This window comes from Typopeltis vanoorti, chromosome 6 (genome assembly GCF_054136105.1).
Source record: "Typopeltis vanoorti isolate ZY-2024b chromosome 6, IOZ_Tvanoo_1.0, whole genome shotgun sequence".
Taxonomy (NCBI): domain Eukaryota; kingdom Metazoa; phylum Arthropoda; class Arachnida; order Uropygi; family Thelyphonidae; genus Typopeltis; species Typopeltis vanoorti.
Window position 1 is genome coordinate 83,653,836 of NC_143554.1, and position 18,843 is coordinate 83,672,678.

General features: G+C 33.1%; 1 protein-coding gene across 1 annotated transcript in view; it reads left to right on the plus strand.

Annotated features, from left to right (window-relative positions):
• LOC150105643 (uncharacterized) overlaps window positions 1-18,843 on the plus strand; it is a 116,038-nt gene that overhangs the window by 75,628 nt on the left and 21,567 nt on the right. Inside the window, exon 5 of the mRNA XM_090394966.1 lies at window positions 6,663-6,769. Coding sequence (XP_090251092.1) covers window positions 6,663-6,769 — 107 coding nt within the window. The remainder of the gene's footprint in view (window positions 1-6,662; window positions 6,770-18,843) is intronic.

Genomic DNA, 18,843 nt, shown 5'->3' on the forward strand with positions numbered 1-18,843 from the left:
CATCTCTGCAAGGAGGTGTGCTTTGAATTATGGGAGATACTAAGACAGGTAGTGATGAGAGCTTGGTCCACCTTTACCACAAGTTGCCTTAGTCCTGAAGATACTCTTCAGGCGCAAACTTTGTTGGCTTACACTTGGATGAAGAATTAAACTAAATTTATTATAAGGGTTAAACGAGTAAATAGAGTAGGAGTGAAATGGATAAACGATGAAATCAAGCAAGCTGTGCTGGAAAAGAATGTTATGGAGGAAGATAGTTGGTGGTGATCAGATCCATGAAGAGTATAAAGTGCAGGCTTGAAAGGTGACTAGCATGGTAAAGAAAGAAAAGGTGCAGTATGAGAGGAGATTGGCTTGTCAGGGCAAAGTTAACTCAGTGGATTTTTCCACTACATGGCAAGCAAGAGGATGAATAAATTGATGTTGCTGAAATATCGGAAAGTATTTATTAAAGTTGTTTTAATTTATATTTCTAGTGTACGCTGTCAATTCCTTAATTATTAGTTATCATGTTTAACCAGCGTATAAGCCTTTCAACAAGAATTACGATCATTCACGGAGATTCCTTTGCATGTAAGGCCCACCATTACGGCAAACTGAAGCTGAAGTTATCCAGACAACTGAATCGTCTGACCTTCCTAAAATGCTACCGGGATAACCAGGTAATCCCAAATTGTGTAAAATTTAAGCACCGTTTCGTTTCACAGAAAGCTCTCCGTATCTACAACCGGGTGAGCCAGGCTTTACTTCGGGAGCAAATTACCACTACACGCGGTTTCCTAGCCGATGTAAACAGAGCTATTTTAGCGCTAGAGGATGAGCTTTTAAATACGTTTAATCACGAACTTTGGTCAATTCTACATGACGTCTCGTGTACTGCGGCAAATAAAGAATTCAAACAAATACGGAGTCGACATATCAACAAGTTTGATAAACTAAAAAAGAACTAGACATCCAAACAAAAACTACAAACCAACACTATAGTTAACCTTTCATCCGTTACCTTGAAGCCTGAAGCACTCAACGCTCTGTCACGTGGTCACAACTTCGCCATTGCTCCTAGGAAATTACCGGCTGAGGAATTCACGATCCAGATTGAACATTGGATTCGCCACCTTCCAAACCACATCGCCAACGATATTAGATTGGATGTAGCCAGTGTTCTCACAAAAGCAAAACCACCAAAAACCAACATATCCATTAGTGAATTTTACACTACAAGAATTGAAGAAAAACAAAGAAATAGTTATCACCAAAGCGGATAAGGAGAACTCCACTGTGGTACTCAGTCATAATGACTACACAGGTAAGCTTAAGGCTTTACTATTAGATCGAGCTACTTGCTTCCCCATTGAATACAATCCTACCAACTCACAAATTGGACAACTCCATAGGCTCCTTAAGAAGATTACTTCTTAGTCTGTGGAGATTACTAACAAACTAAAACCATATAACTCTAGACTCCCCCCCCCCCCCCCGTATATATGGGATCCCAAAAATACACAAAGAAAATGTGCCATTACGTCCCATAGTGGGTATCATTGATTCCCCCACTTACAAACTAACTAAATATTTAGCCAAAGCACTCTCACACTATACTGGCAATACACCATCACACATAAAAAAAAAAAAAAAAAAAAAAAAAACTCGGCCCACTTCAAAGCAAGTATAGAAAACCTTACACTCCAACATAATGGTCAGTTTTGACGTCTCCTCCTTATTTGCAAATGTCTCCCTCAAAGAAACCTTAGAGCTAATCCAAGCTAAATTTCCTCCCGATATCTCAGCCCTATTTCAGTTCACGGTGAACTCGGGCTTTTTCGTTTAGCAGGAAAAATTCTACAAACAGAGGGGACAGCCATGGGTTCACCACTTTCCCCACCCTTGGCCAACTTCTTTATGGAGACTTTTGAAGAGAAAGCCTTAAACTCAGTCCCACAAAACCCTACCATATGGCTTTGCTACGTTGATGATGTTCGCTATTTGGCCACATGGCCTGGATACACTCCTCTCCTTCTTAACACACTTAAACAACCAACACCCTAGAATCAAGTTCACCCTGGAAAAAGAGAAAAACAATAGCCTTCCCTTCCTAGACACTCGTCACCTGCCAACCTGATGGAGCCTTGGTTTTCTCAGTTTATAGAAAACCCACCTATACAGGCAGATACATACACCAACAATCCCACCATCCCTCCCTCACAACAATATGGAGTTATTAAGACGCTATTCAACAGCGCAAAACTTATATGTTCCAATGATCAAGCCCTAACCACTGAACTAAATCACATCCTTAACACTTTCTCAGCCAATGGCTACCCCCCCCCCAAAAAAAAAATCCAAAAAATACTTAAACCAGTTATCCACAACCCATCTCCCCCCCTCCCCCCTTTCACAAAAAAGATTACTCTAAATCCATCGCCATTCTCTACATCCGAGGCACCTCGGAAAGAATCGACAAAATCCTAAAAAAACATGACTTAACCGCCTGTTACAGACCATATAGAAAATTGGCATCCCTTATCCGCTCCACTAAAGACCAACCACTTCCCCTAGACCTACCTGGTGTATACCAGGTCCCTTACAGCTGTAAATTGTCCTACTTTGGCCAAACAGGCAGGAAAGCAAATCTCAAAACACAAGGACTACATCCGATTTCACCAGTATAGTCACTCTGGGCTTGCAGACCATTCTCTGGATACCTGCCACAGAATAAGGTGGAAGTAATACATTGTAGCAAGTTCAAATATGAAAGACTATTCATGGAATCAGCCTCAGTCCTTAGGAACATACCAAACCTCAACAAATTTGGGTGCATAAGACTGCCCCAAATTTGGGAAACATATATCATCAGAACTTCAGCCTGAAGGCCAATAACTACCAATATAGACTGCTGTGGGCGGGGGGAACCGTCAGGACTTTAGGAAAACAGTAGCTTCTTTTCTCATTTGCTGTTACGTAGTACTTGCATGCACCTGTTCTTTATTTTAAGTTCCCTTAGAAGATGGCAGCGTGACGTTGCCGAAATATCGGAAAGTATTTATTAAAGTTGTTTTAATTTATATTTCTAGTGTATGCTGTCAATTCCTTAATTATTAGTTATTATGTTTAACCAGCGTATAAGCCTTTCAACAATGTTTTGTAAAATTTTCTTAGGAACAGATTCCGTTTGATGTTTAGTTCTTTGAAAGAAAACTGTAAAAATATAGACTCCTGTCAGTTTTTGTCTCTATATGTCTCAGGGTTTTTTCTCCCGGAAACTCAGGTTTTTCATCCCGCATACGTACAAATCGGCCCTTCAGAACACACGCAATTTACAGACAAAAATTACTAGTTGTGGTGGTGTTGGAGGTGGGCGGTAGATGGCGTTGATGGAGATGATTCGTAGTAGAGGTTAGGTGTAGAGACAGTTGTAGGTGTCCTCCCGCGATGAGTCTTCGGACTCCTTGGAGGTATCAGGAATAATAATATATATATTTTTTTTTTTATAGTGGGTTTCACCATTATACAGTGGTATCTTGCTAATCCAAACTGCTGTTTGAAAGGGAAAAAAATGTTTTCTACTTATTACATATTATTTTATGTACTATTATTTTTATTTAATAATTATTATTTTAACTGTTATTATTTATTTTATTATTACGTACAGTATTTTTTCATTCCGTCGATTGTATGGTTATACTATAGACCTATTTTGATTATTATTGTTCATGTTTGCTTTTTTACACTGTATTGTCGGCATGAATCACTGCTGTCATTAATGAACTGATTAGTCACCACTATTGCAGAATGTTTGTGTATCTTTACGTTTCGACAACAATGACTTAGCCTAAAGCCTGGTTGTATATAAATTTCAGTTTCTCTTTGGTTATTGAAATGAAGTGTCGTCTGAGTTGTTTGTTTTGTATTTTCGTAAGTTTTCAGTGAATGATTATCAATTGTTTTAGTAAGTGATTTTATTTTTCAGATAAATTTTAAAAGTGACAATTTTATTGTTTATTAACTTCATTTATTATTTTGCCCTTTTTTAACACTAAAATTTATTTCATTAAAATGGCTACGTGGTCGAAGCCTACCAAAAGAAAACACATAACATTGTCAAATAAGTGTAAAATAATTCAGTGTCTAGGAAAGGATAAAGCTGTACAAATTGCTGCTGAATACAATGTCGGCAAATCTACAATCAGTGACATAAAAAAAAAACACAGGATTTTAACTTTATGTTTCAACCACAGAAGGAGGACCAAGCAAGAGACAAACTCTGAAAACAAGCGATTTTTTTTTACTTGATTCTGCTGTTTACATGTAGTTTCTTCAAGAAAGACGTCATCATACTCCCATCTCCAGAGACATTTTAAAGCAGAAAGCTAAGCATTTCCATTCACAAATTTACCCAGATGATCAGAAATTCAAAGCAAGTGATGGTTGTCTAGAAAAATTTAAAAAACGCCATGGTATTCAATATCAGGGGAAAAACTGTAGTGACTTTTCTGCGGTAAAACCATTCCAAAAAGCTTTTTTAGAAAAAATTCTTGAATTAAATTTAGCCAATGATCAAATTTATAATGAGGATGAAAGTGGTCTTTGGAGGTAGTTACCAGAGAAAACGCTAGTTCACAGAAATGAAGCCTTGGTCGAGAAATGTTGAAAGAGCATGTCACGATAATGCCTTGTGCAAACACTTCAGGAAAACATAAATTAAAGTTACTTATGATTGGAAAATCAAGAAACCCAAGACCATTTAAGAACTGCTGCATTCTGGTTTTGTACTGAAGTCAACGTAAAGGATGGATGAATATCGAACTTTTTTTTCAAACTAGTTTCACAAAGATTTCGTACCATCTGTTAAATCTTATTTAAAATCCCAGAATTTGGAACAGAAAGCACTTTTATTATTGGCTAACTGTCCTGGACATCCTCTGGCAGATGAATTGATTAGTGAGGATGGAAATTTTACTGTTATGTTTTTTGCCTCCAAACCGTAGTCCATTGTTGCAACCAATGGATCAGAACATAATACAATTCATTAAATTAAAATATCGTAAAGACTTGCTTTTAAATGTAATTTCCCAAAATTATGACGTCACGACATCGATAAAAAAAATGTGTGTGTATAAATAAATAAATTTGAAGAATGTAGCATTCTCAGTTGCTGCTGCTTAGGAAGCCGTCGAACCTGAAGCAATTCAAGCATCATCGAAAAAACTGTGGCCTTCTAAGGTAACTACGGTGATACACAAAAAGAGGAAATTCAAAACGTGTATAATTTGGTTAAAAAAATATAAATCCAGATGTTGAAATTTCACAAATAGATGTTACAGAATGGATTATAGGTAGAACCGAAAGTGAATTCAAAATCAAATCAGATGCTGAAATAATAAATGATACTACAGAATGAATTAGAAGACGATGATGATGACAATAAAGAACTCGAAGGAAAAAAAAAGTAAAACATGGAGAGGCAGCTTATAGAATAGGTTAAGCAGAATGATATGCCATTCCACAAAATTTTATTGTTAATGCACCTTCGAGAAGAAGCATTTGAAAAAAGTTTAGCTTCCAAGAAGCAAAAGAAAATCGGTGACTTTTTTTTACAAAGAAATAAAAACTTTTTTGTGTTATTTTGTGGAATTTTTTTCTGTACAAGAAAATGATATTTTTTATGGAAATTAAATTATATACTGAACTGCAATTTTATTAAATCGGAATCCTCAACAATATAGTACAAACAAACAAAATTTTTTTTTTACTAGAATAAAACTTGCGTACTGTATTATTTTGTAAGTTTTACATTACAGTACAGTAGCTTTTTTTCTATCAGTTACTTCATTTATTTACAGAATTAAATTGACGTATCATTAGAATCTGATTATTTTTGTCTTAAACACTAGTTATTGTTGTCTCTTCGGGGGTAAATTCTCTAATCTGAACTTTTCGCTAATTCAGATGAGCACAGTTTTTATTAGTTTGGATTAGAGATACCACTGTATGTCACATGGCAAACTAATCTCCAAAACATCAATTTGGCACTTGGTCAAGTGATGCATAACACGGTCCAATTAGACTATTGTTCTCAGATCTGGTCACCTGGTTTTCAATGGGATGTGGAGATTCTCATCTCTGGACCCACTGGAGAGGGTCCAGAGACAACTAAGACAGTATCAGGATTTTGGAATGCTGGCTATGGAGAGAGGTTGAAGAAATGTGGATTTGCAGAGTTTTGTGGATAGGAGGAAGAGAAGTAATATGATAGAGACATTTAAGTTAGAGGATTTTATCAAATTAACCCAGAGGGGATTATAAAAGGAGGGGAAGAGCCAGAGGTCATTCCTGAAATAATGTAAAAGTGGAGTGAAAAGGGGTATGAAGAATAATTTTTTACATGGAGAATTGTCAGTGAATGGAACGCATTACCAGAATGTGTTGTTAATGCAAGGAATGTTAAGTATTTTAAGATTCTATATGATAAGTATGTTGTTAGTTGAATGAATCTCTCACAATGAGTCTGTCGATTTAATAAAGGATGTATTAATAATAAAGTAATTATATTTGCATTACACCTCAACATTATAATTTACATGTAGGTCAAATCATTAGAACAATTTATTTAATTAATTTATTAAGTTTATGAAATTCTGACGTACTTTATCTTTTATTTTTAGATTATGATGTTATATTCAAAATGTGCTTGTCCTAATAAATGTAGCACTAAATCACCTGGTGGAAAGAATCATGAAAAACTGTCCATTGGTAGTGTTCTACTAATCATGTAAGTATGATGTTTTTTTTTTTGCCAATTTATAAATTGAAATAGTCATTTTATTGTTAACAAATATCTATGGAATTGTTCTTTACAGGTCATGCTCAACCACCAGTATATCATCATTGAACTTGACTCATTTACAGCATGCATGATACTTGCAATGCATTTCACTCGCTCACCACTCCATGTAAAAAAAAAAAAAAAAAAAAAAAGACTATTCATGAAACTAATATACAACTTCTTGTTCTCATCATCTCCTCTGTAAAATGTTATATTACTTCTGATTCTCTCTAAGTATAAAGTTCTATTTTTGTTCCACTCCCAAAAGGTAACATGCAAACCTATGGTATATTTTGTATATCACAGGTGGGCTAAAAATGTTTTTCTATTTTTATCAATTTTGTATACAAATCACTCTGGGGGGGGGATGTTTTTTTTTTCCAACACTCAATCATGTCTCCAGGTTTTCTGCAGAAAAAGTGATACTTTGCCAAAAATGCACTCTTCACCCCAATCCTGAATGAGATTACCCCAGTAGCACCAAAGACGAAGTTCTTGGGTCTCATCTTTGACGGAAATCCAAAATTCTTGACAGTTTCTCATCATCAGAAAAAGTGAAAGAGCATAAATATCCTCTACACAACAGGGTGCTGATCAATGTTCCTTGCTCTGCATTTATCATGCAATTACCATATTTGCTGGTGTATAAGACGCACCCCCTATTTTGTACACATTTTTAGGAAAAAACTTTATTCAAGTTTTATCATTTTCTCAGTTGGGGTGGCCCAAAATGCCTCTCTGCAGCCCTGTTTCCATGTTCTTTAGAATACGCAATCACACATAGCTTGTATGCAATATTGTAGCAATGCCGAAGTTTTTCAGCCATAATTTGCCAAGAAATTTAGAGAAAATTTAACAGCAGAAATTTATCACCATTCACAACAACTGCGACAACAATTGTAAAGTTTAAATGAACAGAGCACAGCTGTGATTGTCAGTGACAGAGCATGCACATCCACTGAACTCTATGTAACTGTTTAGTTGGTCTTCCATGTCTTCTCTTCCCCTCAACTTTCCCTTGTAATATAGTTCTTGTCAGGTGTCCTGAAGAACCTCTCAGAAGGTGTCCTGCAAATCTGGTCTTTCTTTGCATAATATTCTTTAGCAGTGTTCTTTCCATCCCAACTCGTCTTAAAACTTCTTGATTTGATATTCTTTCTGTATAGCTAATCTTTTCCATCTTTCTATAATACCACATTTCCAATGCATTAATTCTTTCCATATCTCTCTTTCTGAGTGTCCATGACTCGCTTCCATAACTTGCAATACTCCAAACTGTTGCTTTAACTATTCCAATTCTAACGCCTATTTTAGTGTTTTTGTTTATTAAAATTCTCTTCATTTCCATAAATGCCGATTTAGCTTTGCCTATTCTATTTCTAATGTCCAACTCTGAAGTTCCTTTCTCTGAGATCCAGCTACCTAAATATTGAAATCTTTCTACTTCTTCTAAAATCTTTCATCCACATCTTATTTTTACATTATCTCCTATTTTTCTACCCATTATCATTATCTTGGTCTTTTTGTGTTAATTCTTAGTCCATACTCTTTACAAGAGTTTTCAATTTTTTTTTTTTTTTTTTTTTTTTTAAATAACAAAATTGTACTGATGATGTCCTAAGATACTTAGGATGAAATATTTACAATTAAATAATTTTCAATGTGGTTAATACGTGTTTCTTTTAATTATAATAATCCAATTTGTTAATTATACTTTGCAATAAATTATTGGGCAAAGCCAAATCATTCTTAAACATATCCCTTTTACTGAGAGATACTGACAGTTATGCAACATATAAAGTTTGCTAAGATCTGAATTTTCAAGTGTGGAAGAATTAGGGCCTAACATTTGGAAAATTTATTAGTGCATTCAAGGTAAAATGGAGTGTTTCAGAGTATTATCACAGACTTTGGAGCATTGCTTATAAATTTAATGTCTTATCTGAAGAGAATGGTTTCTGTTTTAATCAGTTTAGACATGGCCTTGCAGATAATTTGAAAGAAACGGCATATAAGAAAAAGGTTAAAATATTACTGTTTTCAGCTTGTTAGGAAAAAGAAAGAGAGACTTAGATATTTCATTCCACAAACACTAAACAGGGAAACTCTTTTCCATATAATTAAACTCATTAGCCTAACACAATGACTGATAAAGTGAGAGAAGGGAAGTTTCAAAAATTAAAAGGTGCTAAGAAAAAGAAATAGTAAGGAAATTTCTGTGAATATAACTGAAGATGTTCTGGAATTGGAACCCAATGTATAATCGTAATGATTTGGGAAAAATAGAGAAACTGAAACTATTTCTTAGTAAAGAAATAGAAACACAGCAGAGACCAGTAGTGAAGGGACAGGAACTTCTGTTTAAGATGATATCTGATTTAACAGTATCTGAGAATCCTACAGATAATCAGCCTTTCTCTTGCAAATCTAATGGTATTGATAGGAATAAAACATTTCAAAGGAGATATATTCTAAGATGCTTTAGATGCAATAAATCTGGTCATTTTGGTAAAGACTTGCATTAGGGATAAGCTTTGTTTTCAACATAAGAAATCTGAGAATGAAGGAAAATTTTGAAATAATTATTATTCCAATATCAACTGGCAAGGAAAGAAATGTCTAAACTACTTATTAGACATGGGTAAAGCTAAAGGCAGCTTAAACACTAAAAGAGGGAGTCTGTAGCATTAGCTCCTTATGCTAGTAGAGAATTCTTTGACAGTTCAAGGATTTATTGAAAATGTGCCTTGCAAAATCTTATTGACACAGGTGCACATATTTCACTCATTTCTTATAGTTTAACAAAATTAAAACTTTAATTCCAAATGACATTTGTTTTTAAGTTATCCAATTAAGCTGAAGAGTATATTTGAATCAGAAATTTCAGCTGATAAGCAAATAAATGCTTTTATTTCACTCCCTTGTTTTCCTTTGAAAGTCGGTCATCCTTTCAGAATCCAATTGTACAAGTAATATTTGGAATAGATTTTCTGAAACATCATGCTTTTGCATTTAATTTTGTTGATGGTACAGTCTGTGTGTGGACTAGAATACTGTTTGGACAGGACATCAGATGAAGGAAAATTAGTAGTCTCCTGAAGTTTTTAAACACGTTGATGATAGTGATCAAGTGTTTATTATTGAGACTCTAAAGAAAGATGAGAGGGAAAACATTGAGGAAATAAAAGAGAACCTAGTATAGAATTCAATGAAATTAACAAACAATAGTGAAGAAAGGAATAGAATTCTAAAATTCTTTACATCTGCCTTTTTAATTTTTCAGAGGATACTGTTTGCATATCTTTCACTAATGCAGTGAAACACTCAGTGCAAGTTTGTACTCAATCTCCTATTTACATTAGGCAATATCAGAGAGACTGAAATATATGGAGAGTTTTCAGAAACTACTGCAGGAGTATGAAAGGGCAGGAATAATTAAGAAGTCAAATTCTCAGTGGAACAGTCCATTTATCTTAATTGAAAAACCAAATGGAAGCCTTTTTAGATTTGAGAGCCATTAATAAGGTTACAAAGGCTATTGATTTCCCTTTATGTAAAATTGAGGAATTATTGATCTGTTTAGGAGCACAATATTCTACAAAACCGGATTTAAATTCTGGGTACTTTCAGATCCTTTGAAGGAAGAAGACAGAAAATACTTTGCATTTACTACTAGATGGCAGAAATATCAGCTATGTAGATTATCACAAGGGGTAAGAAATTCTTCTGCCATGTCATTCCAGTCTTTAATGAATTCTGTCTTATCAGATATGTTGGGAAATGGAGTCACTGTTTTCAGGATGATCTAATGTATTCAAAGGATCTAGATAGCCATTGTAAAATCTTGTGGAATGTTTTAAAGAGATTAGATGAAGCAAATCTATCTTTTAAAGTGCTCTAAAAGCCAATTTTTCTTAAAAGAAGTTGAGTATTTAGGCCATAAAATCAGCAACAAAGGAATTATGCCAATTCAGTCAAATGTAGAAGGCATATTATCAGCCAAACCTCCAAAAACAGTTAGACAAATTCGTAGATTCATTGGCATGTTAAATTTCTATAGAAAATTTATTCCTAATTGTTCACAGCTATTCAGACCTATAGTGTACTTGACAAAGTAAGGTGTTAGATTCAATTGGGAGTAAAGCTTCAACAAGAAGCATTTGACAACCTAAAACTTTCATTAACTAAGCTCCAGTTCTCATTTATCCTAAATTTGGTGAAATTTTAAAATCTTTTTGCTGATGTTTCGAATGATTGCATTGCTGCTGTATTAGAACAGAAAGAAAAAAAATATTTTAAGCCAGTAGCTTTTATTAGTAGGAAATTATCATGTCCAGAATTGAACTACTCAACCTTAGAGAAGGAAGGCAGCAGCAATAATTTTTCCATTGAGAAAATTTAGATACTTATTGTTAGGATAACCTATTAAAATAAGAGCTGATCACCAGCCTGTCATTCCTAAGTACTATAAAGGATAAAAATCAGCGTATAATTAGGTGGACACTGGAACTGCAGGAATATATTATTGCTGTGGCTTATATTCCAGGAAAAAGAAATATAGTAGCAGATTACTTATCTAGATCTCTAGGATCTGATGATGATAAATTATCTACGAATAACCATTTAAATCAAGATGAAGAGAAGCCCAAATTGAATCTTATTCATAAGATAGATAAGGAACCTATTTCCCAAATCTGGGAAAAGGATGAGATTGTTCAAGTTCAGAAAGATGATCCCATACTCAAAGCTATGTATGAAGCAGTATTGAGAGGTGAAACTCAATTGGATACATTTTTAAATCTGGAAAACATATATTTAGATAAAGATGAATTAATCTTATCTAGACAAATGGAAGAAGAGAGGTTGAAAGTAAAAATACTGACACCAACTCAAATAATTCCTTGGCTTATGTACACTTACCATGATTCTGAATTTGCAGGACACCAAGGATTTTCTAGAACCTAGGAAAAAATAAAGGACAACTACATTTGGAAAGGTATGAAGAGTGACTACTCACATGTGTCAAATCATGCCTTAAATGCCAATTAAGATCCCCTTTCAGAGGAAAACTACAACGTTTCCAATCCCAACGAGACCTTTTCAGGCTGTTGCTATTGATGTAGTAGGTCCACTGACAACCACTAAAAAAAAAGGCAATAAGTATATTCTAGTAGCCATAGATATGCTAACTAGATTTCCTGAAGCAGTCTCAATGAAGGATCAAACTACAAAGACTATTGCAAGAAAGTTCTTGAATAGGATTATTTGTACAATAGATATGGAACTCCTCAAACCTTACTTTCAGATCAAGAGCAAATCTTACACCTGAACTGCTGTTATTAAATCTGTAAATTACTCAGTGTTAGGAAGATTTTTACTACACCTTACCACCCACAGTGCAGTGGTAATATAAAGCAAATACTTTCCAATCTGGCAAATGCTAAAATTGGGACACATCTTTCTCAAGCATTATTTGCATGCAGATCTGCTTTTCATTCTGCTATCAAAGAAAAACCATTTTTTGCTTTATATGGTTTTGATCCATTCTTTCCAAATGAACTTATCATTCCTAATACAGGATACGATAGTATTAAATGAGTACCTGGAAACAGTAGTAGATAAATTTTCCATTACTCATAGTTTAGTAGGTGAAATAAGTAAATAAAGTTCACAAAAAAAACAGACAGTATATTAATCATTTCATAAGGTGTCTTTTGCACCAGAAGATTTAGTATTGTTAGATGATAAATCTAGTATAAAAATGGTTGGGAAATTAGCAAGGAAAGCTTCAGGTCCATATAGAATTCTAGACCAATTTTCTCCTGTGAATTTTAGGATTCAAGATGTCAGAAAAACCTAGTAAAATTATAAATGTACACTCTGATAGGTTAAAAGGTACTTTTTAGAGAGTAAACATTTAATTATGTTAAGAGGCAAAGTTAATAAAATATTGAAAGATGAGAGTTGTTTTCCTGATACTAATTGTGCATCTCATTCACAGTCAGATAGTAGGAAAGGGAATAGTTTGAAACCTCGTAATTCAAACACACAGCAAAGGAGAATATTAAATTTGGGTAAAACAAAACGTAATGCAAGAAATTCTAGAACCTCAGCTTACATAACTCAGATAATGTACGACATAAGAGTGATGATAATCAAAAAGACTAACATGGATGAAATAATAGCAGAATATCATAGGTTAGGTTAGTTAACTTAGAATTAAATAAATCAGAGGAATGCGAAAATACCTCTATTTACTTTAGTAAAGATAAAGAATCTCAGAAACCTGTAGAATTTGATTCTAATTAAAAAGTGAAATATTTGAAGAGTACAGAAATGAGATTTGTAAGTACAATGAATTGAAAGAGGTAAATTCCCAATTATCTCTAGCATCAAATGATTCTGAAACTAGGACCAATTCAATGATTATAAATAATGATCAGCAGGAACCTTATTTAAGATCTAGGAATAAGAATTAAGTTTTGTTAGATATAGGTTAAATATTTAGAAATTTTTTCAAAAAAAATTGAGAGAAAGATGAGACTGATGTAAAAATAGTCATAATTTAAAATTATGAATAACCTTCAAATTGTTTTTATTAGTACGATATTAGTTTTGGTTTCTTCTGCACGGTTAGCTGAGTGGCTTTGCGCTTTGCAACCATATGCCTGGGGAAGGAGTGTCCTAGGTTCAGTTCCCGTCGACGACGTGAGGAGCTTAAGGATCTTTCTCAGCCATAACCAAGTTAGCTAGTCTTGGACAGCAGGGTTTTTTCCACCAGTTTATCTGGGATTTTTCATCCCACAAGCAGGCAAATCGGACCCGTGAACACACAAGCTACAGTCGTAAAAATACGGCAAGGAAGGCAACTGGAAACCACCTTGCATCACTATCTCCTTAGTAATCAGTTGCAACCCTCTCAAAGAAAGGACGCCACAGGATCAGATCAGTTTTGGTTTCATAACATGTGCATTAGCACTTGATGTGCCAGTTATTGATATTATTATTGTCAAAATAAAATGTAAACTATTTGAAAATTGTACTTATTAGAAGCTGATAATTTCTAATGAGATTAGAGATTATCTATGTAATATTTTTTTTTATATTTAGAGTGTTTATTATTACGTGAGGGCTCAATTCCAATTGGTGCAATGATTATTGTTACAGTTGGACCTTATTCATCAATAGGGTATTCGTATAGCTACTGGTGCTTTTTTTTTTTTTTTTGCACATCATCCATTCAAAGTCCTTGTTCAGTCAAATGAATCCTCTCCCCACTCTCTTAGATGAAAATATTTCTCTTGTGTCCTAAAAATAGTTCTTTCCAGATTACTACAGGACTAGCCTCTTCTCTCTACATTGGGAAATCCAGTATCACATATGTCAGGTTCCCATTCATTCTTTTGGTATGTGTATATGTACATTAAAGAGGCTATGGAAGCTATTGGTGTGAATGTTGACAATTACTTGCACCAAACAAAATATCATTCCTCCATTAAAGATACCAAGAAATTATTATTATTATTATTATTATTACTTGGACACATCCAAGGAGTCCAAAGACTCATCGAGGGAAGGCACCTGCTCTACAACTGACAACACCAACTCTATCTACCGCCAACCACCACTAGTTTTTCCACAGACAGTCACAAACATCCATGGCAGGATTCAAACCCGTAGCCTTTTGACTGGAGAGCAGATACACTAACCACTCAGCCAGCCAGGCTGGCCAATTTATATACTTGGTTTTATCCTTTATCCAAGTGTAAGCAAACAAAGTTTGCACCTGAAATATAATCAGGACTAGCCTTTTTTTTTTTTTTTTTTTTTTTTTTTCTCAAGGACTAGGGCTATAGATATCTGTAAGGATATGTGCTTTGCATTATGGGATACTAAGGCAAATGATGTAAAGCCATTAGCTTCTATATGAGTTACCCTAGTCCTGATATTTCAGCTGCAAACTTTGTTTGCTTACACATGAATAAAGGATTAAACCAAATACTGTCTGACAATACATCCGAGACCCTCGGCTGGCAATGTGCCAAGAAAAGTCAATTCATGTTGAAGGGGAGAAAAGAATAAGGCGATGTACGAATTCATTACCAACACGCAAAATCACGTGCTTTATATTTAAAATTTCCAACTGTTGTACAAGCAAAATAGTTACCACTTTAAAAACTAGAATTTTCATAAAAGAAAAGCTAATTTTCTGACTTATAATAATAAACACTAATCCATGAAACGCATTGATTGCCCTATTATCGAAATGGATTCGCTTTCTTCTGACATGCGCAGAAGCAGGCCCATTTCTATATTTTGTGGGGCCCTGTGCGAAATGGAAAAGTGGGGCCCCTGAAAGTTAGTAACATTTATGGAAATATTAAATGGAAGAATATCTCGTTAATTAAATCAAATATAAAAAATATTTATGCACATAAACAAGTATGCCCTTTAGCATCAGTTTAAGTAAAGGGAAAAAATTAGTTAAAAAAATGTGTTTATGTACATGATATATTATTTTATTATGTAAGTACACATTATCATAAATACACCAGAACAATGATTTATTTAATAATATAAATAATAATATAAAAATAAAAAATATCCATTTTTACTATAAAGAATGAAATATATGTATAACAACTTATTAGATTAAAAGAAATCTTAATATATTAAATTTTATTTAACCTAATGCACTTATCAATAAAATCATTTATAACTCTGTCAAAATTCAATTTTTTTGCAATTTCATGCTCTATAGATATTATTGCCAGGGACGACAAATGTTCTTGAGACATAGATGATCGCAAATATGTTTTTATTAATTTTAATTTGGAAAATGACCTTTCTGCCGATGCGACTGTAACTGGACTGGTCAATAATATTTTAAATGTCGTAGTAATATTTGGATAAATATCTGGCAAATTATTTGCAATTATGAATTTTAAAATATAAATGAGTGCATCTTCTGGAACAATATTTCTAAAAATAATTAATTCATTGTAAAATTCAGATTCATCAATATCTGTATTTAATTTTTGATATAGCTGTTTGCAACAAGATTTTAATTCATTTTCTGTCATTTTTCTTACTAATTTTATATCGTAAAGAAATCCAAAATGATTTTTCGTGAGTTTCATACAACTCAAATCTTTTTTTGACAGATTGTAGAGCAGTATCTAAAATTACAAAAAAGAAATTTATCCTAAAATTATCTTTGTTATCACTTATGTGTGATTCATCAGGCGTTTCATTCATAATCAAAAAATAATTTTCTTTCACATACTCTACTTTTTAAACTAAACATATTTGGTCGTAAGTACTCTACTTTCTTTAAATTTAATTTCTATTTCTAATAGATTTGACAGTTCTTTAGCAATCTCAAAACAGTTATCAAATCCTGATATTCTCTGCTCTTCAAAGTACTGCACTAACTCTTTAATATGCTTAGTTGCTATGTCTATGGGAATTTTTGCATTTTGTAATACTTTACTTACTAAATTAATTTTTGACAAAAGCTCATACCAAATTACAAGGCTTAGTATAAACTAAAATGAATCTATTTGTTCATATATTGAAACCACTTCTACTTTGATAGTATTATCTGATGCAGTTTAAAATAATTCTTTTAGTGCATTTAAAAATTCTGGAATTTGAAAACGTATAGCTCTGATTCTATTATACATTCCCATATTGTATCACATAACAGTTTTGAAGTTAATTGTTTAACAATTTTTTTTTAATGTCTCAACGTGAAGGTGAGGCAGCAAATAATGTATATATTTTTTGTATAACCTAGCATTGCTATAATTGATGATTTTGCAACATCCTCTAAAATCAAATTTAAATTATGACTGGTGCAAGGAGTATAAAATGCTTTTTTTTTTTTTTTTTTTTAAATGCAAGTACGGACTCCCTTATATACTCCTTTCATATTTGCTCTGTTATCATATCTTTGGCCTCTACAATCTGACAATTTAAGATTTAATTTATTCAAAAGTGATTTTATATTTTCATATATATACCTTTACCAGTAGTGTCATTAGTTTTTAAAAATGTCAAAAGTGTTCAAGAATTTCATTATTTGCTTCAAATATGTGTAAAAAATCTAAAAATTACTGAAATTTGCTCCCGATGACAAACATCAGGAGTACAATCGAGAATTATTGAATAGTATTTTGCCTGTTGTATCATATTCAACAAAATTCAATATTGTTGAATTTTGGTTCCCATATCAACAATTAATTCATTGCACAATGGGTGGTAGATAAGAATTTTGTTTCTTGCCTATAATTTTTTTTTTCCCCGAACATCGCATTAAATGATCTTTTAAAAGTGGATCAAATTCTACAATTCTATAATTCCAAAAAAAAAATTACTATTATGGGCTGTGTACAAAGTATCAAAAGTATCTCTAAAAGCTAAATTATGTTCGGATAAAGAATGAATTGCTGCTACTATTCATCTTGAAACATTTCTTAACCGTTCTGCTTCAAATTTTGACATTTTGATTTGCCTGATCAATTGAAAAATGTGATTTTTTTAAGTTACACTCCATTTGTGTCCATGAAAACATGCATTTCATGTGCATGTATTCATGGACATGAAATGCATGTCCGTGATATCGTTCGTGCGACTTTAATCTTTTACTTGCATGTTGCCAGTCAGAAAAGCCATTATTAGATAAAAAAAAAAAAAATTATCATCAGGAGAAAATAATTTTCAAAAAATACAGTTGGCAGAGTTTGAATATACAAGCCATCTTCTGTTTTGCTTCTCTCAGTTTGCAATTGTCCTAACATAGTGAGCAATGGAAAAACACCTCTTGTCATCTTTTGGAAAATCATTTTCAGTCGGAGATAATGTGGACCACGCTGTACAATTTGTGTTAGTGTTGCGCTGTTCAAAATTTTGAGCCATGTTGCTGGATCATCAATAATAAATAGTTCACCTTCCTCTGGAGTCTCAGTTTTAGGATCTTCAATACTCATTGTTTGACCAAACGCGTCATGTTCTCCGCTTCCTTTGAGTATTTCAGAACTCTCATTATTAATTAATGTTGAAGCCGAAGAACTGTTGGTAGTTATTTCAGAACTCCCGTTATCAACTGATATATCTGAACAAATATGAGTTCAACTTCATAAATTTAAACAGTTAATTTCTTTTGACGTTCTTCCTCAGCCGCTTCTTTTTCTTGTTTTCGCTTTCATTTTTCATGTCCACTTGGGTATTTTCTTCCATAATAATCTCTCTCACGACTAGTCATACTCTAGAATTAAATAAGATAGATTTAATTATAAAATAAGTTAATAAACTAAAACAAAATTACTTACCTGATAAATAAAATATATCTAAAATAGATAATATTAGAAAATAAATAAATCTAATATAGATTGAAAACTGCTATTGAAAAAAAATTCTGATGTTGGATAACCTAAAACCAGTTTACAAAATATACTTTTTAAGATGTTTTGCAAGTGATGTCAAACAAAAAAAATTTCCATGACAGTATGTATATATACTTGCTTGTTCATAAAATCATAAACTAAAATCAAAAAACTCCTTAAAATTATTAAAAACCTGTTTTAAAATGCACTTTTCCCTATTTAACACTATGTTGTATGATATTGTTATATCTTTGAGTAGTTTCAAATACTAATGCTCTAGTGCTACTATCTTGTTTTGTTTACTATAACAACAATAGTTGGTTGTAAAATTATATACATATATTTTTCTATATAATAATTACAATATTAATTTATATAATAATTTTTAAAAAATAATTCATTTTCTTTTTTCAATTTTTTGCGCTTTGTTGGGCCCTGTGCCACCACACAGTTCGCACACCCATGACTACGGCTTTGCGTAGAAGTTTTGAGGGGGTCTCGCATCTGTGGTCGCACAGTATATAATTTCTTGGTATCTTTAACTTATAGTATAACCAAGTGGAAAAACTTCCAACAATCATTCCTCCATGGCAGGTCTGCACCCCATCCTGCAACTTCTCACTTTCTTCAAGT